General features: G+C 39.0%; 1 protein-coding gene across 1 annotated transcript; it reads left to right on the forward strand.

The window, feature by feature from the left end:
• Window positions 1-18,161: 18,161 nt before the first annotated feature.
• Window positions 18,162-20,609, forward strand: LOC137741369 (short-chain dehydrogenase/reductase 2b-like). The gene is made up of 5 exons (XM_068481088.1): window positions 18,162-18,199; window positions 18,495-18,738; window positions 19,441-19,518; window positions 19,773-19,958; window positions 20,207-20,609. Exons 1-5 carry the CDS (start codon window positions 18,162-18,164, stop codon window positions 20,582-20,584), a joined length of 924 nt encoding a protein of 307 aa, XP_068337189.1. The 3' UTR covers window positions 20,585-20,609.
• Window positions 20,610-23,787: the final 3,178 nt, after the last annotated feature.

Genomic DNA, 23,787 nt, shown 5'->3' on the forward strand with positions numbered 1-23,787 from the left:
ATCATTCTATTTTATCAATTTCGTTTTTATAATCTGTTTCCAAGTTTCTGTTTTAGTTTAAAATCATCCAAAACCAATCCCCCATTTATTTTAAAGTGTTAGATTAGTTAGAAATACATTTATTTTGTGTTTTTACGTTTTTGAGTCAGTTTCCAAGTGATTTGCAATCCCTCCTAATCCCCGGTCCAGAACGATCCCTACTTATACATATACTACAATTTGACGAAAAGAGGGTTTAATTTGTGTGCGTTTAAATCTCGCATCAAGTTTGTCCCAGTACGACAAGTCCTTAAGCAGAACTCCCAGCCACGACTTAAGATTGATTTATTCTCCAATGAACCGCCCACAGAGTTTTCGGGGCTGGCCATAGTTGAATCTATGTCAGGTTCCAATTCTGAAGAAGCTGATAGACTAATGGTTCTGTACGATCGTTGTAAGACATGCGTTGTCCTAACCGAACCTAAAGAGAAAACACCTCAGGCTCTAACTTCATAGCGACCGTCCAAGGCCGTAGCGACCGTCCACGGCCGTAGCGACCGTCCACGGCCGTATCGACCGTCCACGATCGCAGCGACACCTTCAAAGAAACTCAGTGCTGGCCAACGCCAAAACGTGTTCGAGAGACTTAGCCCTCAAGTACGACTAAATGGTCTAACCTCAGTCAGACGATGTCTTGACTTTGACGCACCGTTTTATAATGAGGACTACTACTCACGTAACTCCAGCAGTTCGAGTTCATTGGTGAGTCAAAAAACCTTCAAGCGGCCTAAGCCACACAACCAACGCTGGTATAAGTACAATTCTCCCACTGGCATGTATACGACGTTATCCAAATCTCAAAAATGTCGCCACCAGCAGATAGACTGCATGGCCCAATGACAGGAAGCACAAGCCAATTCGACTACCAGATGGCAGCCAAAAGAGACAATGGGAATCGACGATGACCGACTAACCCCGACCATTATGGCCGAACTACTTCAAGAGAAAAAGGTAGTTGATCGTGATTTTGAAACCACCATTGCAAAATCCGAAAAATGCATCAAACTCCTTCTTCGGCCTAAGGAGATGAAAGCTCATCTCGAGCATTTCAGACAAGAAGCCAAAAACAAGATTCCCCCCTTACCTTCGCGGGAGCCATTAATAAAAGTTCAGCAGAATCTACACCCTCCATTCCTCGGTGAATCCTTGGAGTACATGCGAGAATTTCACAAGAAGCATTCCTTCAATGACTTGTACGGCCTGCCCAAGGCATGCCAATAAGCTCTCGACCTGGCACTAACTTGTCCCGATGTTGAATAGATTATCTAGAAAACCACTAATCCAGCAATAAAAGCTAGATTCCAGTATATACGTGAGGCTCGAGTCCTCGGTTTTGAGGTCGACCCATACACAGACATAGATATCGCCGAGCTTCCTTTCTCCCTTCAAGATCTTCAACATTTGCGATATCATTTCGAAGTCTTCTCGGCCGTATCACTCTTCGGCCTTACAATCGATGAGAAAAATCGTGTGGCGCATTTAGATGCATATCTAGATACAAGGAACGCTCGAATCGCTTATGAAGAATGAGCCCGTAAAACGTTGCAAAAACAAAATCAAACCTCAGAATCAAACATCCTTGAAGATGACAAACATAATGAACCAGGTCCAGGTGCCATTCCCCAGGAGCAAGCATCTGAGGAGGCTGAAGATGACCATGACAAGAATGCTCAAAAGCATGATACTACCCTCAATCACCCGGAGGAAGACGATCAGGACCTGATGGGTCCCTCAGTCCTTGAAAACATGGAAATCAGCATGGTCCATGTTTTACCTGCTGAATTTCGACCAACCACACACTAGCCAAATTTCTTGGACGGGGACGTGGTTGTCGAGGAAGCAACACAAGTCGATTTCATCACCACCAAAGAAGATGGGCAAGCGAGTAAAGACAACAAACTTAAAGCAGCCCTGGCCGAATTGTTTCCCTGATCTTCTTCTATTAATCTCCAACATCTAAAGTCGTTGTATGTTATGACTCATATTGAAGGATACCCAATTTCTAAGGTGTTTGTCAATTGTGAAGCCACAGTTAACATCATGCCTTTATCTATCATGAAGGCATTACGTCGTTCCAACGATGAACTTATACCGTTAGGAATAACAATGAGTAGCTTCGTCGGCGACAAGTCCCAAACCAAAGGGGTGCTCCCATTAGAAGTAAGCGTTGTAAGTCGCAACCACATAACTGCATTCTTTATAATTAACTCAAAGACCGATTATAATTCATTGCTTGGCCACGATTGGATCCATCAAACGAGCTGCATTTCTTCGTCGCTATACCAGTTCCTCATCTTTTGGGACGAAAAATCGATTGTGGTCCACCTTGCCGATAATCAATCGTTCGAGACCAACATGATTTAGGCCCGCTATTATGATGATCACGTTGGCTACATTACCCTATAGGGTTTCAACGAGGACAGACGGCCGACTCGAATCTCAGTTCAGAAAGCCATCAAGGTAAGCGTCGAGCCTGTATACCAGGATTCGCGAGACTTAGCTTGGCTGACTTAATTACCAACAGCGATGACTGACGCCCAACAAGAAAGGCGTCGGGCTGCGGTTTCATCCACCATGGAACGTCTGCTGGCTCATTGGTATGTTATTTCCAAGCATCCACACTTGGGCATAAACTTAATCGAATTTTTGGCCAAGGGAGACAACGGCCCAGTATTATTGTTAGATAAAGTTCAGGCCGCACCGACCGAACTCGAAGACAGTCGACCCCAAGTCAAGGATCCGTTAGAAGAAATAAATGTTAGAACGGTTGAGGACCCTCAGCCGTTATTAATTAATGCGTTGTTACCTCACTCCATGAAGACCGAACTTTGTAAATTGTTACACGAGATTAAAGATTGCTTTGCTTGGAGTTACCATGAGATGCTGGGCCTCGATCGGAACCTCGTTGAACATGAATTACGCATCAAAGCTGGTTGTAAGCCTTTCCGCCAGCCCCCTTGTCGATTCTCGACCGAAGTACAGCTCAACATAAAAGACGAACTAGTTCGACTTTTAAAAGCCAGGTTTATTCGGACCGCTCGATATGTCGAGTGGCTAGCCAATATCGTCCCGTTGTTCAAGAAAAGTGGCGCACTACGCATCTGTAACGATTTCCGTAATTTGAATCTGGCTACTCCTAAGGGTGAATACCCGATGTTGATATCACATTTGTTAATTGATGCTGCAGCCAATCATGAAATATTGTCCTTCATGGACAACTATGCTGGCTACAACTAAATCTTTATAGCCGAAGCTGACATTCATAAAACCGTTTTCCGTTGCCCGGGGGCACTCGGAACATACAAATAGGTCGTCATGCCATTCAGCCTCAAGAATGCCGGCGCCACACACCAATGAGCTACGAATACGATATTTCATGATTTGATCGATACAATCATAGAAGTATATATTGACGATGTGGTAGTGAAATCGAAGAGTCGCCGAACACATTTGGATGATCTTCAGCAAGCGTTCCTTCGTATGCGCCAGCATAATCTCAAAATGAACCCGGCCAAGTGCGCCATCAGTTTATTGGTGCGAGATTTATACGCACACAAATTAAACCCTATTTGTGACAATTGTAGTAATGATGTAAGTAGGGATCGTTCTAACCGGGGATTAACTAGGGGTGCTAATCTATTTTGAATTGACTTGAAAACACAAAAACTAAATGTAAAGACTCTTAACAAGACTACTATGACTCATAATAGCTTTGAAATACTCAAACTGCCTAAAACAATCAAATTGACTCAAACAAAAACTAGAACTTGATTTAGACGAATTTGAAAGTGTTTATGACTCCAAATGCTTAAAGACACAAAAATAAAACAAATACGAATGATTAAGACTCAACGAAATATGGGGGAAATGTGTTTGGACGATATTAAATTAAATGGACAGAATATAATTAAGGGCAAATTGTAAAGATGAATGTGATGAAAATATGGATGATGGAATAGCCAAGGGGTTCTTCTCCACACATGTTACACTTGCATACAAGATTGATTTTCAGTTGGTCCTTCGATAAGTTATGAAACTCAACACCCTGGGTTAATTAGGTCCGCTTAAATTAACCGTCAAGTTCTCCTTAAGTTAATGAATTGGATGGGTTAGAGCAACGCAATTCACCACATTCTCCAAAAGTCCTTTACGTGAAAAGCACAATAAAGATACAATCAAAGATCATTAAGCATTATGAAAACTATAAGTGTTGACGAGGCATTCGTTACTATGATGAGCATGAAACTCGTGCCAAGAATTCATTTAACGCGATTGTTTATAAGCAACCTCCACTACTTGTGAATATAAGTTCATAACGATTAGGTGAAACTCACTTATATTCTAGCGTCATATTCATGCATGAAAATTAAGCGCGCATTCTCAATAAACATACATAAATAAGTTATCAATCAAACGGTTAAATAAATTGAATCCACAACTTATGAAATTCCAACGAAAGTTAATCAATTCATATTGCAAACATAAACATAGTTTCGAATCACCCCCTAGCTAAAGGGGGTTTAGTTCCTCATAACTTTGAAATCAAAGAAACACCTAAACATTCCAACAACTCAAGCTTGAATTGTATGAACGTTTAGGCACTCTTCTCTTCCATTCCTCATACGTACAAGACAAAGAGAATTGAATTTAAACATTGAAATCAAAGAAACACCCAAACATTCCAACAACTCAAACTTGAATTGTATGAACGTTTAGGCACTCTTCTCTTCCTCTTCGTTGTGGCACAAGGTCTAAGGAGATGTTTAGGGCTTTAGGTGTATGTGGAATGGAGTGGGGAATGGTTGGAGTGGCTGTAATGGAGGAGAAGAAATGGTGCAGAAATGGAAGGTGATGCACGGCACAAGGTTGTGTTTGTGTTGTGTTTTGTGTTGTGAATGGAATCAATCAATTGTGGCTGCAATGGATGCTTATTTATAGGTAAGTAAGAGGGAATATGACAGCTATGAGGTGGGTGGAAATGTGGCTGCAAGGTGAGTGAATGATTATGAATGAATGCATGTGAAAAACAGCTAGGAAAACTTGGTGGAATGCTGGAATTGCATGGTGATGTGCACGGCAAAGGGTGTGTTTTTGGAGATGAATGTGGCTGAATGATTAAAGGGATATTGCTAGGTTGGAATAATGATGGAAAAACAGCTAGGAAAAGAGGGAATGCATGTGGAAGTGTGGCTGCAAAGAGAAGGAGAAAAGCTGGAAAATGGAATGGGATGTGGTGCAATGATGGAATGTGAAGCTGGAATTTATGTGTGATGCACGACAATGAAGTTCTTTTGGGTGCATGTGGCTGAATTACATCATGGGCAAGCATGTGAGTGAATGATTAAAGATGCATGTGGATTAAAGAGGGAATATGTGGTGCAATGATGAAGTGGGAAGTGGAAGAATGTGGCTGAAATGGTTGAGGAAGGCACGGCAATGGATTGTTGTTTGTGTGAAGTGTGTGTGAAAGTTGGTTTTGCATGGCTTTGATGGATTGTTTGATTGGGCTAGAGGTTTTGCATGGCTCAAAGGATTGTTTGATTGAGCTAGGCCCTTTGTTTTATGTCCAAAGTGCATACAAGGCCTTCAAATTCGTCCAACACTTTGGCTCCAAGCATATGCTATCCATTCCAAGCCCAATTTTGCTCCAAAATGCTCCAAAATGCATCTTTTTGCTTCCTTAGCCATATGAACCTAAAAACACACGAAAATGGCTTAAACTACTAAAACAACTAGGAATTAACAATATAAATGCACGAAAACAAGCTAAGTAAGTCGCCTAAATATGCTCCTATCATTTATCGGCCGGTAACTTCTTGGGTTTTCTCCTACACCATCATGGCATCAAAGTAGACGGGAATAAATCTCGCGCAATCATTAGCATTTCACCCCCGATGACCAAAATGCAACTTCAGTCGTTACTCGGGAAGATAAATTTCTTCATCGTTTCATCGCTAATTCGGCGGGTAAAATGAAAGCATTCTCTACGTTCTTGAAACTTAAGGACTCAAATAAATTTGAGTGGCGAGAAGAGCATCAAGTGGCTTTCATGCAAATCAAGGTCTCCCTTACAACACCACCAGTACTCGTACCGCCTCGATGCAGTAGACCTCTCAAATTGTACATTTCGGCAACTGACGAGTCCATCGGTTGCCTCCTCGCGCAAGATAACGATGTTGGGTGTAAACAAGCTATCTTTTGCCTCCTCGAGAAACTTTTCTTAGCTTTGTTTTTTGCCACATCCAAAATTCGACATTACATGCTCCCATCAGCTACACAGGTCATTGCCCAAACATATGTTATTCATTACATGCTTACTCGGCCTATAGTCAATGGCCGAATTAGGAAATGGACGATGGCTTTATCAGAGTTCAGTTTACAATATATGCCCTAAAAAATCGTCAAAGGTCAAGCTCTAGCCGATTGTTTGGCTCAGCACCCATCTCCTTATAGTTTCGGGGGCAGCGAAGTCGACATCGGATTAGTTGAAACACGAGAAAACTACTGGACGATGCACTTTGATGGTTCTAGCACCTCAACCTCGGCTGGTGTTGGCATCGTCATTCAATATCCCGACCACTACCTTTGGTATTTCTCTCTCAAGTTAAACTTCAGTTGTACAAATAATCAGGCCAAATTTGAAGCCCTCATCATCAGCCTGCAAGTCCTTCAAGAATTAAGAGCAGCTCGTGTCCTCGTCCTTGGGGATTCCGAACTGGTGATTAACCAACTAAACAGCATCTTTCGTTGCATGAGTTGTACTTTGGCACCCTATCACATGGTTGCCACCTATTTGGCCGAGTCCTTTACAGGAATTACATTTGAGCACATTTCGCGTGTTCGAAACACTGACGCAGACAAACTCGCCTAAATAGCCTCCAGAGCACAACTCCTAGGGGGCGAGCTAAGCCGAGCAACACCTATAGAATGGCGATCTTACCCAACCTTGGTTAATCAACAAGTTCTCCAACATAATCACGTGATACGTACACGAGTGATGTCGTTACCATCGTTACTAAAACGAGGAGATCCTATAGAAGTATATGTTTTCGAGACGTTGCTAGATGATTGGAGAAGGGCGATTATACGATATCTCGGTAACCCCAGTGACAAACACGATCGGAGGACAAGAGTCCATGCCATAAACTACGTGTCATACCAGAATGAGTTATATCGAAAGGGTAATGATGGTTTATTGTTATTATGCCTCGGCCTACAAGAGGCTGCCCAAGAAATTGTCGAAGTACATGAAAGGATTTGTCGGGCTCACCAATCCAGACGTCTTCACCGACATGGCTACTTCTAGCCGAGTATATTGAATTATTGCATTGAATACGCACGAGGATGCATACAATGTCAGATTCACGGACCTATACAGAGAGTCCCGCCCGAATCACTTCACTCAGTTACCAAACCATGACCGTTTAGAGGATGAGCAATGGACGTAATCTACAAAATCACGCCGTCTTCTCGAGTAGCAAAACACTCGTGAATACTAGTGGCAACCGATTACTTCACCAAGTGGGTCGAAGCAAAATCATACGCAGAGTGACAGCCAAAGAAGTTTGCAATTTTGTTGAGGAAAATATTGTGACTAAATTCGGCGTGCCAGAAACGATCATAACTAACAATGGCATAATCTTTACAACCGATAGGTTTAAGGAGTACACGGCAAATCTAAATATTTGACTCGAGCAATCTACACTGTATTATCCACAGGCGAATGGGCAGGCCAAAGCAAGTAATAAGGTTTTGATCGACATTCTTGAAAAAATGGTAAAAGAAAGACCTGGTAAGTGGCATTTGAAGCTAAATTAAGCATTATGGGCCTATCAAACTTCACCCCGATCAGCCACTGGAACGACTCCATACGCGTTAACCTATGGACACGACGTTATGTTACCAGTCGAACTAAGTATAAACTCATTGCGAGTGATCGAACAAAGTAGTGTGTTCAGTGTAGAAACAGTCAAGCCATGGGACAAAAGTTGGAAGACTTAGAAGAAATTTGCTTGACGCTCATAACTTATTAGTGGCGCAGAAGAAGATTGCCGAGCAAGCTTATAATCAACAAGTCAGACAAAAAAATTCGACGAAGAAGAGTTGGTTTGGAAATTTGTGTTGCCTGTGGGAACTAACCCCAAATTCGGCAAGTAGTCGCCAAATTAGGAAAGGCCGTTCGTAGTCCATAAAGTCCTCGGCAAGGGACTTACCATCTCAAAGATTGAACCGGCTTAATTCACAAACTACCAATCAATGGGAAATTTTTAAAGAAATATTATCCAATCACATAGGAGATGTGGGAATAAAAGTTTATCTCATTAATAAGTTCACAAAAAGGGTATACAAATACAATCAGTCAATTTGTTTACTGCTAAATAGTCCTTGGGTGATGAACGAATGAAAGATTCAAGGACGGCTTTCAACTCCAACCACCTCACCTCACCCATTGTGACCTCAGCTTGCCAATTCCTCTTATCCATCTTCAGCTGCTCGACCCGCTGCACACTAGCTGCGTATTCGATTGGGCAAGATTTACCACTCAACTCAAAATCTTTTGCAAGCTTAGAAGTAACTGCCGCCCTTCAGTTTTAAAGTTCAGTGATTTGACGGTCAAGGTCGGCTAGTGTTTCTTTCTTCGTCTTCAATATTTCGACCTTTGGACGACGAGCTTCTTGAATAACCATTGCAGTTTTCAAGTCGCCTTCGGCCTGAAGAGCTCTCTCAAAAATACTGAAATATTCTCAAGTTCATTCCAAGGTAGAAGATGCTCGGGTGATAGCTTCGTTACTCAATTGACCATCAGCTGCAAGATCGTTCAGATATTCCCCCACGGAATCGAGGCCCTTACGTTCAAGAATTTGTGAAGCTGAGAAAGACAGAAGCTCATGCAGCTTGACAAGGGCAACTGATTCGGTCGTTGATACGGAGAGTCTAGTTGTAGTCGTTGAAGAGCCAGCCGCTCCCAAAGTAGTCGCAATAGGAGCATCAAACTCAAGTTCCCAAGAAGGCTGCACATGAAAAGATTTTAAGCACAGGAAAATCTTCAAACAGAAACTGACAGAGAATTTGTTTTAGACCTGCCGAGATGAGACTTTGGCCATATCTTCTGGTTCATTGCTCAAACCTAGAGAGCTTAATGGTTGAGCCCAGTGCTTTAGACTGCTTCTCAATTCACGTGGCCGATGAAGGTTATCTACAGTCGACAGCCACTAAAGTGGCCAGGAAATATAGATAACGCCATTTGGCGCATAGAATTTTCGGTGAAATGAGAAATAGGCCTAAGTGACTTCTTGGGGGGGGATACCAAGGTCCTGATCCTGCGGGTGAATGGGTGTTTCTGCCGTCGCTTCAGGCTCAACGTGAGGCATTTTTCCATGATCGACTGTAGGGGAATCAACATGGACAGTCGCCTCGACCACAAGTAAAGGATTAGCGGAAGGAAGTTTGGTTACTTAAGGACAACTCGCCAACAGAATCTCATCACTTTCATCATCCTGAAATAAAGAGTTGTTTAGTACTTTTGAATGTAATAAGGAAAGAGAGTTACCAACAACGTAATCTTACCTATTTTAGGATGATCGTAGATTGTTTTGGGTTTTTGGAAAGATATTTCCCGACCGAAGGGGCCACTTCCTCCAATACAGGCGTAACAACAAGCTCTTCGACCAGCGGAACAGCGATTGGATCAACCACGACTCCAGGGATGGGTCAAATCTGGATTGTTTGGCCAGTGGGAGTTGGCCGTTTTTCCGGCGAGGTCTGGACGACGGGGGCAGGAGGAGAGACACTAGGAGCGGTCACTCCCGTGGTCTGGCTAGAGATAACATGAATCTCCCGTTCTCCCTTCTTCGCCAATTTCTTGACGCGTTTTACAGGTCGGAGGGCTTTACCTGTCGTCTCGACTTCCTGGCGAGGCATTTTGCTTTGTAGGGCTTGCACGGCCGTTTTCGCCTTCTTAACAGAGGCGATCGATTTTTTCTTGGTCGCAGCCACGGCAATCACATTTGCCTATTTGGGTACTCAACCGCCTGAGAAAACTAAATCAAGTCAGCAAAGTTAAGTGTTTAAATCAAGCCAATAAACTGACATATACCTTGGGTTGTCTCCTTGGACTGTGGGGCTGGAGTCATTTTGGATCGGTCGCCAAAGAGTTTGTTGACACATCTTCCACCGGAGTACCAAAGAAGTCCCGCGTGTATTCTTCCCACCAGCCGCCAAAGGTGTCAATATCGAGAGATTCATGAACAGTTGGTTGAAGGCTGAATTTCTTGCACCTCTCCTGAAATTCTTTCTCGGTATCTCGACATTCCCTCTCCTAAGAAACAAAGAGGCTCCATCGACTTAGGAGGAAGCAGGAAGTAAATAGGGGCACCGGGCAACCTAGAAGTTAGCTGAGTTATCGAGCGGTGAAGTAAAGATGGTAGACCTCCCAGCTTGCTCGACGAGCGTCGCAGCCGAGGAGAAGGTCGCATGTTAACACCAACGACCCCAGTTCTGACGAACACCAGCATCCTCAGCTTCGTTCCATGCCGATGTTGGAAGCCTAATTGAGGAGGGGTACTCTTGACGACGGCATATTAAAAATTCATCGTCAGAAAAAACGTCTAGACTGAAGAAGTATTTGAAGACTTCCTCGGCCCGATAAGGAGGCACCGGTTGAGAAGTTAACTGAAGGTTGAGTGCTTCAGTGGGTAGATTGCTAGAGATCTCTAGGCGAAGAGTGGCAAAATAAACCTGCAACCAGAGTTGGAAAACCCAGAAGGGTCCATTCTGGTGTGGGTTAATTTTGTTGATGGTCACTTCGGCCAGGCTACGCAAGAGATTGGCAAGCACGGCTGAGCTGAAGGCCAGGGTGTGACCACTAGCCAGGACTTCAGCCACCGGCATATTTTTGACCAAGCATTTGTTTGACTTGGTACAACAAATAAACTTGTTGTACCAATAAAATAAGAAGGCTTCGTGTTCTCCCTTCCGTAGACTCGCATCCCATCGGCCAGCAAAATGGAGGATGAGGGTGTTGTAGTTGAAGAAGTTCTTGTGCAACTTCTAAACTTCTTCTCTTGAAGGCTCTTGACCATCTTGACTCAGTCTCTCAACGGCCCGATCGTCGAATAATGCCTTGAGGTCGAGATTCGACGGGCACCCAAAAAGGGCGGTATCTACTGGGATGCCAGAGGGAGAGGTGTCGAAGATAGCTGAAACGTCAAGAATGGTAGGGCCGAAAGGGCCGAAAGGAAGAATCATGGTGTTGGTGGTCGAGCACCAAAGGCTTAGTGCTGTAATAAGGAGTTTTTTGTCTATGGTGATCTCCACAGTCGAGAGTCTAATAGTATCATAGATGCCAAGAGCTTTCTATTCTTGACCGAAGAATTTTTCCATCCGGTCGACCCAGGCCGCCCAGTTTACGTTGGTCGTAAGCCAGGCTCCTTGGGGCTTTGTCAGGTCACATTTTGACCAATCAAATCCTTGCAGCAAAGGTGTCAGGCAGTGAGCCTTGAACAGCGTGGTGGTGGATGATGGCACTGCGTCCTTGAAGAGTGGCCCCAGGATTTGATGAGTGGTGCTCAAATCATTCTCGAAGTGTAGAGTCTTGATGGCGCTCCGATCAATGAAATCCTTGCATTTGTTACACTCGTTACAAAACTGTGAGATAAAGGAAGCCATCGATGAAGATTTGAATGTTTTTTGGGTTTGAAGGAAGAATTTCTGGTTTAAAAAGCTTAGGTTTTCTCGGATTTTGAAAGCAAAATGGCAAAAGGATTTTCAAAAGTTTTGGAGTCGTAAAATGCAAATATAAGGGGTTCAGGTATTTATAGGCATTTCTTCGAGAGAAAGGTTAAACGTTTGATTTTCTAAAACGTTTGATTTTCTGAAGCGTTTGACTTTCAAACTATGGGGCAAAATCGACCGGGAAATCACTAATCATTATGGATATCTAGGGCATCTCGGGGATAGAATCAAGGTTTTCGTGGTTTGAGGATGCACGATTGTGTGTTGCGGTGGATTTAATGCATTAATGTGGAAGAGACGTTTCGGTTGACACATGTTTTCGAGGGTCACGATTAAGGGTTGCTAGGTTAACCAAGGGATTGACACGCGGCAAGACGTGCAGGGGAATTCAGATCGTGCGATCGTGCTTCATAAATGCGCTCGATAAATGGGATATATGAGGCTTTTCATTATCCTATAGTTATCTTGTTAGGGTTCACTTCTTCAAGGTCGAAAATCAGCTAAGGGATTCTAGGCCGAAGACCTTAGAAGCGAGGGGGAAGAGAATGGGCAATGTTTGGGCCCAAAATAATATTATTGAGCGGCCTAAAGCTTTTCCAAATGTACTATGGGCTGCTTGGTGGTCCTAGGCCATTCAGTGAAGATGGTCGAGCCCTATTGCAAGAAGGAGTAATTTGGATGAGCGGATGGGTCGAAGTTCCAGTACGATAAGAGGTCCTAATGCAATATGGATTCTCGGCCGTCAATAAATACGGGCTGAAAAGAGGGGTAAGTTCAAGGTCCTAATAGGAGTAGGATTGGTCGAGATAAAGTTGGAGCAGAATAAGAAGCCCTAATCCAAATGTGGTTTCAACTTGATCTTAAGAAGGATTGTTGCTATAAATAGATAGCAGAATGCATCATTCGAGCCCCCTCCAATTCAACACACAACTGCCCTGCGCAAACCTTTCAAACATCTTGAGATTTTTAATTTTTTTTTTTTCACCGACACATCTTCAGTTTGGATAAACAGCACTGTGAAGGCAACCGGCGAACACCTTCAGTTTGGATAAACAGCACTGCGTCAAGGCCGACTAGTTACCTATCCAAGTCTCGGTCGAGAAGGATTTTCGAATCCTTATTGGCAGAGGTCATCTTATTAGCCTTCCTGGCGAAGTAAGGTGTTACAAGTTACAACATTCGACACATTGAATGCCGAGTGATTTTATGATTGGATATTCACAAGTGAGTTTCAGAGTTCAGCATTCTGACAGCCGAACCACATTTACCATCAAAACATACATCTCTTTTGAGTATTTATGTCCATATAGTCTGGTATCGATTCGATGTGCTTATATTCTTACGAATATAATCACTATGACCGAATCCAGTGCTGACGATTCGTGAACTTCACAGAACTAGCAACCTTGTCTTCAAGCTCAAGAACCCAAAGGCCGAGACTTGTTCCTTCCTCAGCCGCAATCGCCAGATCAAGAAGTCAGCAACGTGCTCAACACAACATCAACAAATCATACTCTTCGGCTAGGCTCGGCCAACGAGTTGGCACGCCCGCATCAACCGAATGACGTAGTTAGCTCATTAGTTACTCGGCATGCGCGCCACGTAGGCTTTGTAATTTTTAGGGTCAACAAAAGCCAAACACAAAATCTAGACTTCACACATTCCTTGGATTCTATTATTGATTAAACACATAATACATTAAATAGTAATTAACAATAAACAATGTCCTTCCATTAAACTCGGCACGAGTTTAACAAAATAAGTATTCCAAAAGCTATTACATCAAATCAGTGGCTTTCTAACACATCATCCTATTCTTGAGTAGTGGGCGAAGTCCGACGACTTAACTAAGATTGACCATGCTTGTTTTAAAAGATACGAAAACCTAATCTCGTATGGAATCGGCCAGGTTTCCATATTCTTGGAGTTCCTACAATCTAGGGATTGGCATGTGCCGCAAGTTTCACAATCCTAAGAGGATGAATATATACTTCTAGATATCCCCTGGACTCTCATGGTTTAGATTCTATATCCTAAAAGAATTCTATCTCGACTAGTATAGTTACACACTTATAAGGTTCATCTATCGTAAAGCAATTATGATACACTTATTCTAGCCTATTGCTTGAGTCTGAAATATTGTTTACCTACTTGACCATCGGGGAGCCTTAGGCCGGCACCACTCCCCCGTCCTTGGGCCATTTAAGTTTGTTTGTTATTTTACCAGTTAACGAATTTGTGCATCTCCACTCTTCATAGTAGCAGCGCCAGCCCAGGCCCATTGCGGGCTAGGCGATCGTCTGGGGCCCAAAAAAATTTGGGGCACCAAAATTATTTTGGGTGTTATATTCATATAATTTCATAAAAGTATAAAATTTACAAAATTTATAAAATTTGGATATATGACCAAGAAGTTTAACTAGAACTAGTGGTTTATGTTGTTTAAAATTAACAAGGAGTTCAAATTGCTATATGTTTATTTACTTTCTAATTTTTACCAATTTCTTTTTATAAGGGTATAAATTTATTTATATTTGGTCAAATGATTAAGAAGTTTACCTAGAAGTAGTGGTTCATGATGTTTAAAATTAACGAGGAGGTCTTGGGTATGTTCCATTTTTTTATGAATTTCTTTTCATAAGAGTATAAATTTTTTAAAATTTTGGAGTTTCTTTTCGTAAGAGTATAAATTTTTAAAATTTTGGTTACATGATCAAGAAGTTTAATCAGAAGCAATGGTTTCTGTTGTTTAAAATTAACGAAAGGTCTTAAGTTTGAAATGATATCTGTTTTTTTTTATTCTTTCCAATTTTTATCAATTTTTGTTTGGTTGTTACTTTCTTTTTAATTGCTAGCTAGTAGCTGTGTGGGTTGCAATTTTCAGACATTTATTCCAATTCAAGTCTAACCTTCAACAAAGAATAATGCATAGACCAAATTTTTAGACCAAGTTTGCAACACAGATGACATATCACTAATAAGAAATAAGTGCGTTAATCAACACTTAAGTAATAATCCAATATCAACAATCACTTCATACAGTTTACAAAATTTGGTTTAAAAATTTGGTATCCCTAACATTAGCCTTCAAGAAATTAATGGATGCATGTCTCGTTCATTGCCTATATATATATATATATATATATATATATATATATATATATATATATATATATATATATATATCAACTAAAGATTCAAAAATATGACTATTTTTTTAGTCCCATATTGACAAGGTAAAGTAAATAAGAAAAATCCCCTCACAAGTTATATAAAAGTACTTTAAAAGTTCAAATAGAAAGGAAACAAAACTCATCATCTATTTACTTGTAAGCCCGGGGATTTTTGGTTCCCTTCTTTCAATACAAAATAAATTAGTTTTTTCTGTATCTAAATTATTGAGTTTGAAGTGTTTTTCTAAGTGTAATTTTATCGAAGTCCTACGTGTGAAAACAAATAATTTTTCTTATATGAAGTTAGAGCACATTTTGAGGTCGCCCCGAGCCTCAAAAGTCTCAGGACCGGACCTACACGGTAGTGCACAAATTTGATTCCAAGATGTTTTTTCCCCATTGATCTTGGGATTAGGTGGTTTAGTGTGGTACAAACTTAAACTATGAATTAATTAGAATATGAAGAAAATCATTAACGTATCCGGTACATCCCTAACAAAACGAAAAAAAATTCCAACTCATGACTTATGCGGCGATGGTACCAAGCTGAACGTAAAGATTGGGCAGTGTGAATCGCAGCATCTCATACTTATTCCTAGTATCTACTATCCTCTTCGGTATTTCCAACTCTGTCAGTTTCGGCTATATAAATCCATGCACGTACGTTTGCTTCCTCATCTCGACTACGAAAACAAAACTTACGGACCAGCTTCCTGCATGTAATTTACTGCTGATCGAGTTAACGTTCTTGAATTCGTGCGAGGCTTCTATATTGGATCACCAAATCTTACATCTCATTTCTTGGCAGGTTAAATTCTATATATAACTGATGTAATTATGATTCCTTAGTTAAAGTCCATATTTTTTCCTGGAAGATGTTTCCAATTAATTGGAATTGTTTGTTGTTAACATTCAACCTTGTCCTGCACTGGTTTGATATATAATGGTTTGTTCTGATAAATATGGTGTGAACATATATTTGGTGAACAAGTTTTCTTAATTCTTACCAACGTGCACGGCTAACATCTAGTATATATGATATAGAATGTGCACACTTTTTACCACTTTTTCTTTTTAACAAACGATAGTATATAATAATGGGAAAGGGGTTGGGCTTAGCCTCACAATGAGCTAGTAATAATGTGGTTCAAATTCACCTTTAGCGAGAATTAAATCTAAGACATCTCACTTACAAGTGAAGAGGAATACCACTATAAGTAGTCATTTTTTCCTACTTAGAGCATTGCCAATATTGTAGATTTAATGTATATGTACACTATTATGTGAAATATAAAGTTCAACGTAATGCGTACGTATTGTACTATGAATAACTACTTTACTTTTTCATTTCTTTTTTATATTTACTAGCACATATCAAATGGGAACAACTAGAGAACTAATTAATCTAATTCTCTTTTTTAATTTCACTTATTCCTAAGTTCTTAATTCAATTCATTTATTTAATCTCTATTAATTAATGAAACATTCTTTGTCAACCAAAAGAGGATGAAAAGGCAACTTAGTCTTCTATCACACAAAAACCATGATGGGCAATAATGTAATTTCACAGGTCCAAATTTTACTATTTTTTATTGAAGCCTCACCTACAAGTGACGTTAAAATATCTCTAATATTTAAAATTAAAATAAAAAACAAAAAACAAAAACCTTTCACTCCCCCCACATTCTCTCTCTCTCTCTCTCTCTCATTTTATAAAAAAATGTGTTCATGCACACAAAATATGTAAGCAAATGTTAATTTATATTAACTAAACACATTCTTAGAGTATTTGTCCAAAAAAAAAAAAAATCTTAGACTAGAATATATTTTTATCTCATATCAGTACCCTATGTCCCACAGGTTGAAAACTGAAACTTTTATACCATGCTGACCAGAATTTTAACTTTTATACCATGCTTACCAGAATTTTTTATTACTAATAGTTACTATTGACTGTAGCAACCTATATAAAATACCAACATAAACTCATCAATCTTATAATATTTCAGGTTACGCAGGCTTTTGATTTTTTTTTTTTCTTTTTTTTTTGATGGTTTATGCAGGCTTTTGCATACATAAAAGAATATATTTTTCTGCCTCTATTTTGACTCTATCTATAATATTTAGGAGAGATTTTTTTCGAGTACGGGTATCTAAGAGGCACTCTATAAGTCATAATATAAGTGAAAAAAATATATATTTTTGGATGTTCCTTCAATCATTTTGAAACACATGAAATACCTGTTTAAAATGGCGGATGATAGAAAAAAAACATATTCCCCATCCTTAAGTGGAGATCTTAATAATTGCTTCGTTGTAGCATTCCGTGTTACGATATACCTAGAATACTTTTACAACTATTAAATATTTTATTTTTAAATTTCGGCAATTTATTTTCTAAGCCAATCATCTTAATTACTATTGAGTACTGAGAAACGTTACTTTTAGATTTCATTTTTTTGTCATCAAACAAAAAACTCCTTACCAGAGCGTTATATATATATAAGTAATCAGCTCATCAACTTTTAGATTTCATTTTTTTATCATCAACAGAAAACTCCTTGCCAGAGCGTTATATATATATAAGTAATCAGCTCATCAACTATCGAAGTATAAAACTTGGACCCATTCAAGTGATGTGACTCCAGGAGATAGAAAATATTAAAATAAAAGGATCAATTGTTTCTTAACCAAATGGTGAGGATCCTCTTGACCAGGTTCATCGGACCGTTCAAATTTTATCCAACGGTTACAATTATTATAACTTTTAGATGAGTATTCTATTTGTAACCATTAGATAAAATTTGAACGGCCTGATGGGCCTGGTCAAAATAATCCTTTCCTATGCTTAGGAGAGGATCTGATCCAAAATAAAAAATCTCAACCACTAAGAATAATAAAAAAATAAAAAAACCCTACCCGCGCCAGAAGAGAATTTGGAAAGCCAGTCCAATGAGATGATCATTGCTGACCGAAACACTGGCTCTGGTGTGTACATGCATGCCATATGTAGAAACATAAACCAAATACAAGCAAATCTGTCATTATCCGATAATAATTAATGAAAGAAAAGGAAATTATATTTTCGTTTTTGTCTGAGAAAGAAATCTCAGAACTTGATTCGATCGAGTATATATATAATCTGTTGAGCTCCACAGTTTCAGGAAGAAAGCAATATCATCACAAGGCAAATCCAAGCATTATATACAACAAAGAATGGGAAGCAATCAAGAATATGGAGCAGAGACAGAAAGGTACATATATAATCTCTATATATATGAGTTTTTAATTTACTTTTATAATTAATTTAACTATCTCTTTGCAAGATTACGTGTTACTAAAAGAAACATTTGATAACTATTTTGTTCTTAGTTTTCAATTTTTTTTTTTTTTATTTTAAACTTAAACTCGTTTGATAACTATCTGAGTTTTCAAAATTTCTCTCAGTTTTCAATTTTTTAAAAGTAAAATATAGAAAAACTGAAAACAAACAGTCACAAAATAAGGAGAAAAGTTTTTTAAATTGTCATAGTGGTTGCGCTACTGTAGATGTGCGGTGGTTAGCGGTGCAAACAAGGGTATTGGATTTGAGGTGGTGAGGCAGCTTGCATCTCAAGGGGTGGTGGTGGTGTTGACAGCCAGGGATGAGAAGAGGGGAAGAGAAGCAACATCTAAGCTTCAACAGTTGGGTCTGTCAAATGTTGTCTTCCATCAACTTGATGTCTTGAATCCAGTTAGCATCCACTCCTTGGCCAAATTCATAAACGCCAGATTTGGCAGGCTTGATATCTTGGTAACGCCAAATTTTTCTTTCTTGCTCCTATTCAGCAATTTTTTATATTTAATGACCGATTAATTTTACCCTTTAAAAATATTGAAACAACTAAAGGTTAAAATCAACACCTACAGTCGACCTACGATGGCAATCGTTCGGTATCAATGTCTCGCTTCAGTGACTTGATGTGGCCTTGCTATTTTAGCAATAGTTTGACATGGCCTCATTGGTGTAGCGATTGTTTCATGTGTGCATCTAATGTCTAATTTGCCATGTCTATCACTTTTGCGGCATATTTCTTTTGTTTGTTTTTACTCTTGCGGTAGCGGTGTAGAGATTTACTTTATTTGTTTGCTCTTTACTTATATGTGAGAAATGTGGTGAGCATGTAGACTGCGGAATTTGAGAAATTTCATTAGATAACCAATATAGGAAAGTGATTTCAACACACGTCTATTTATTTTTTGTTGCATATTCTTGGTTATTTATGGTGTTTAATTTGAATTTATTTAAGGAGAATCAAGAAACATATAATAGGTTTTGCAAATAAAGAAATAAAGGTTCCTATGCGCCAAATAACTTGTTATTAGCCCTATATTAGGCCAATCGGTACAATTCCTGTGTACAAACATATTAACATAGTGCTAGTATTTGTTGGCCTCCAACATATTGAGTGAAAATCTGTGGGTATAACTTAAATTAACCATTTGATTTCTGCAGGTTAATAATGCTGGAGCTACTGGAGTACTGGTGTCTGAGAAAGATTTAAAATCTCTAGACATTGACTCCACAACTTGGGTAAGTTATATAGCAGTATATTTCTCATGAGAAGCACATGCATAAAATAGGGACGCCATGGTGGTGTCTCAAACTAATTACGCAACACCATATGGGATACTAAGAATACATGACGTCGTGTTATTAGTCTGAGACATCATAGTGATGTCTTGAGGTGTAGGTCTTAGGTCTTCTCACAAATATACGATATATATGTCGCCACACCACAACCAAGATTCGCAGCAGCTTTTAACTACAAGAAGTTTTTTGTTCAGCTTTCAGGCAAAGCAGTCAACCAAATTCAATGTGCAATTAAATACACTTATGAGAAGGCTGAGGAATGTTTGAATACAAATTACTACGGTGTTAAAAGATTAACCGAGGCTCTTCTCCCACTCTTGCAACTCTCCTCTCTAGGAGCAAGAATCGTCAATGTCTCCTCCCTAAGGAGTGAACTCAAGGTAAAAAAACACAATGAAACAAAAATTATCTAACAAAGGTTAATGTTCATTATCTGGATGAGTCTGGCAAGAGAAGATTTACTCAATGCTATATTCCATTCATCGACAATAGTCGTTCTCCTCTCATTAACTTGTTGATGCTCGGAAATAAGCCTCAATCGATATGATCTCCTTCAATGTCCTAGCTAGCAACACACGATGAAACAAAACTTTAAATTTCCTAATCGAAGTTATCAAATACTATGCAGAGGATACCGAGTGAAGAGATAAGAAATGAGCTCGGGGATGTAGAAACATTGACAGAGGAGAAAGTGGATGCAGTTTTGGCAAGATTTCTGCATGATTTTAAACAAAATGAACTCGAAACGAATGGATGGACAATGATGCTGCCTGCATATAGTATTTCCAAGGCCACCCTCAATGCTTACACTAGAATCCTTGCTAACAAGTACCCAAACATGTGCATCAACTGTGTGCATCCTGGCTTTGTCAATACAGACTTCAATTGGCATACAGGGACCATGACTGTCGAAGAAGGGGCTGCCGGTCTGGTCAGGTTGACTCTTCTACCCCATGGAGGCCCTTCCGGCTGCTATTTCGATCGAACTGAAGTCGCAGACTTTTAATGATATAGACATATATATAAATGTAAGATTTATGCATCTTTCCCTCTTTATATATGATACATGTATTATGTATAAGACTGATGTTAAACTAAATAAAGGTTAGAACGCGTCTTTTTCAAGCTTGGCTAATGGAGGAATACTTCACTGATTTCAAAAGTATATAAATAAAACTTTACCAAGGAAAAATTACATTTAAAAAAAAAATGTTTGGGAGACCATATAATGAGACTTACTTGTATCGTTGACTCTACCATTATTAGATTTAGTTTATAAAATTTAGTCTCTCTAATATTTTTCTAAACAAATATCAAATCAGATACATAAATGATTGTAGTTATAACCTAAAGAAACCAAGCATTGTTGACTTTAATATTCGGGAGGCGTGAGTAATGGACTAGCGTTTTCCTCTTGTGTCTTTCACACAATAAAATAAATAATTAAAAATATACAATTCAACTAGCAATAAAATAATATTTACAGTACTCCCCCTCGAAAGGAGGCCAATTCCGCTGCCCATCGACTTGCTCGATATGGGATTGGCAGGACTGATGAATTTCAATGGAGGGGACTGCTCCTGAGCTATTGCTGGATACTCTTATTGAAGACAACTCTTTATAATTTTGTTTGTTTTCTCTCTTGGTGTGAGGATAGGTAAAGTTAGTTGTTCATGCGGGACGCTCTTTTTCCATTCAATCGGGTTAAAAGCCCCAACAAGGTTTTTATCGAGGCCCACTTAAGCACACTATCCTCCGCTTTGTACGGTTTTATCTTATATCAATAAATATCATACTCATCTCAAAAAAAATATACAATTCAACAACTATTATGAAACTAATTATTGAGGGAGAGGATAGAGAGATGGCCGGCTAAAGAAGAGAGAAAGAGAGAAGAACGTTGGTAAATTATGTGTCCCATTCCTTATATCTAATGACTTTATTTATACTAATAATGATCGACTTTCTTGCCTTATAATTAATACAAAGCTTATGAGAATTTGATATATATTCAAATTATATTGGGATACCTACTCTAAGTTTACAAAATCACACTAACAATAAAATAGTATTTACAGTACTCCCCCTTGAGTGTGTACAACTTAAAAAGTTGTCACATCAGGTTTTCATGATCAGGAGATGGCAGTTGTTATTGTCAGTTCTCTTTCGGCGTATGAAATGCATACGCGAGTCTCAAAATAGAGGTGCATATAAGGAGATACTCACCAAAACTTGGCTACGGTAAACACGGTGGGACAAACCCATAGTCTAAGGAGAAAAAGGTGAGTTAATGCAATGTCAATACTTGACATCTTCAAGATGCATCAAGTATTAGAAAACACATATAGGGGTTTGACCAGCACAAATTGGGTGTCTCGTTCAAACCTTGTCAGGTTAGCAAAAACCTAGTAGGAAAATTGTTCCTAATCTAAGGGAAAAAAAAGTACATTATGGCCAAGTGAGTATACTGCAAGATGTTCCCCCTGAGTTCGACAAAACTCTTTCTGAGAACTACATGTGTGGGAAATTAGATAGGTCACACAATCCAATACCTTGGTATGCTTCTAACAGGTAGACATCGGCAATGACTTTGTGTAACGATCGACAAGGCTATGTTGGGATCGAATCTGCTTGACTTCAATCTTCTAATTCTTTTCTAATTAGTGAAGAAAAATTTTGATGAGCAATACTCTTGGTGTTGACTTCTTGGATCGTCTAGTCAATATAAAAGATAAGTCTTCATAAATCATTGTTAGGACTTAACAATGGATGAATACACACAGCATAGTGCTTCGAAATGACTCCCATGTACACGTGCGGCATCATGTAAGGTGATGAACTAGCAAAGGTCGAAGACGTTGCAACTAAGGTCAATTATGTGGACCTCCAAGATATTGCAGTATTCCCAAACAGTAAAGACATAACTGATGCGTGATTTATACGCACACAAATTAAACCCTCTTTTTGACAATTGTAGTATAAGTATAAGTAGGGATCGTTCTAGACCGGGGATTAGGAGGGATTGTTAATCACTTGGATTTGACTCAAAAACATAAAAACAAAGTTAAAAACGTTCACAAAGACTCAAAGGACTCAAAACAAGTTCAAAAGACTCAAAACTGCCTAAAAACACTAACTAGGAAGTTTCTGACCTTAAACCCAATGTTGGACGAATTTAAGATTATGGCTTGATTCAAACGTAAAATAACAATATAAAACACTATACTAGACTCAAAGAATGCAAAACTAAACTTTAAAACACTAAAACAAACCAAAAGACTCAAAACAACACAAACACACTCAAATCTGCCTAAAAACCACTTTCTGGGCAGATTTGAGCACAAACACAAATTTGGATGAATTTGTGTAACAAAATGACTCAAAACTCTTATAAACACAAACTAAGACACTTTCTAACTAAATTAGACAATAAAGTAAAGGGGGATTTTAATTTGACGAAAATTGAAATAACGAAACAAGTTTAATAAATTAGACAAAATGTAAATATGAATGCGATGAAAATGAATGGATGAATGCTAGCTAGAAGGTTCTTCTCCACACATGTTACACTTGCATAATAAAATGATTTCCAATTGCATTTCAATAAACCATGAATTCTCAACACCCCAAGTTAACCGTGATGCACTAATTAACCTTCAAATCTTCCTAACGTTATTGAATTGGATGGGTTAGCGCATACAACAATTCAAAACATTCCCCACAAGTCCCCTACATGATTGCATAATAGAGATACAAGCAAGAATCATTACGCTCTATGAAAATTATAAGTGTTGACGAGGCATTCGTTACTATGGAATACGCATGAAACTTATGCCAAGAATTCGTTTAACGCGATTGTTTATAAGCAACCTCCACTACTTGTGAATATAAGTTCGTAACTATTAGGTGAAACTCACTTATATTCTAACGTCATATTCATGCATGAAAATTAAGCGTGCACTCTCAATAAACATACATAAATAAGTTATCAATCAAACAGTTAAACGAATTGAATCCACAACTTATGAAACGCAATTAGAAGTAATCAAATCAAAATGCAAGCATAAACATATATTTCGAATCACCCCATAACTTTGAAATCAAAGAAACACCTAAACATTCCAACAACTCAAACTTGAATTGTATGAACGTTTAGGCACTCTTCTCTTCCATTCCTCATACGTACAAAACAAAGAGTATTGAAATTAA

The sequence above is a fragment of the Pyrus communis genome, chromosome 8, assembly GCF_963583255.1.
Source record: "Pyrus communis chromosome 8, drPyrComm1.1, whole genome shotgun sequence".
NCBI lineage: Eukaryota > Viridiplantae > Streptophyta > Magnoliopsida > Rosales > Rosaceae > Pyrus > Pyrus communis.

What these genes read in the sequence shown, in the direction of transcription:
- LOC137741369 (XM_068481088.1), top strand. Translation starts at nt 18,162, where the DNA reads ATGGGAAGCAATCAAGAATATGGAGCAGAGACAGAAAG. An exon ending in TATGGAGCAGAGACAGAAAG is followed by an intron (nt 18,200 to 18,494) that starts GTACATATATAA and finishes GCGCTACTGTAG; the next exon opens with ATGTGCGGTGGTTAGCGGTG. An exon ending in TTGGCAGGCTTGATATCTTG is followed by an intron (nt 18,739 to 19,440) that starts GTAACGCCAAAT and finishes TGATTTCTGCAG; the next exon opens with GTTAATAATGCTGGAGCTAC.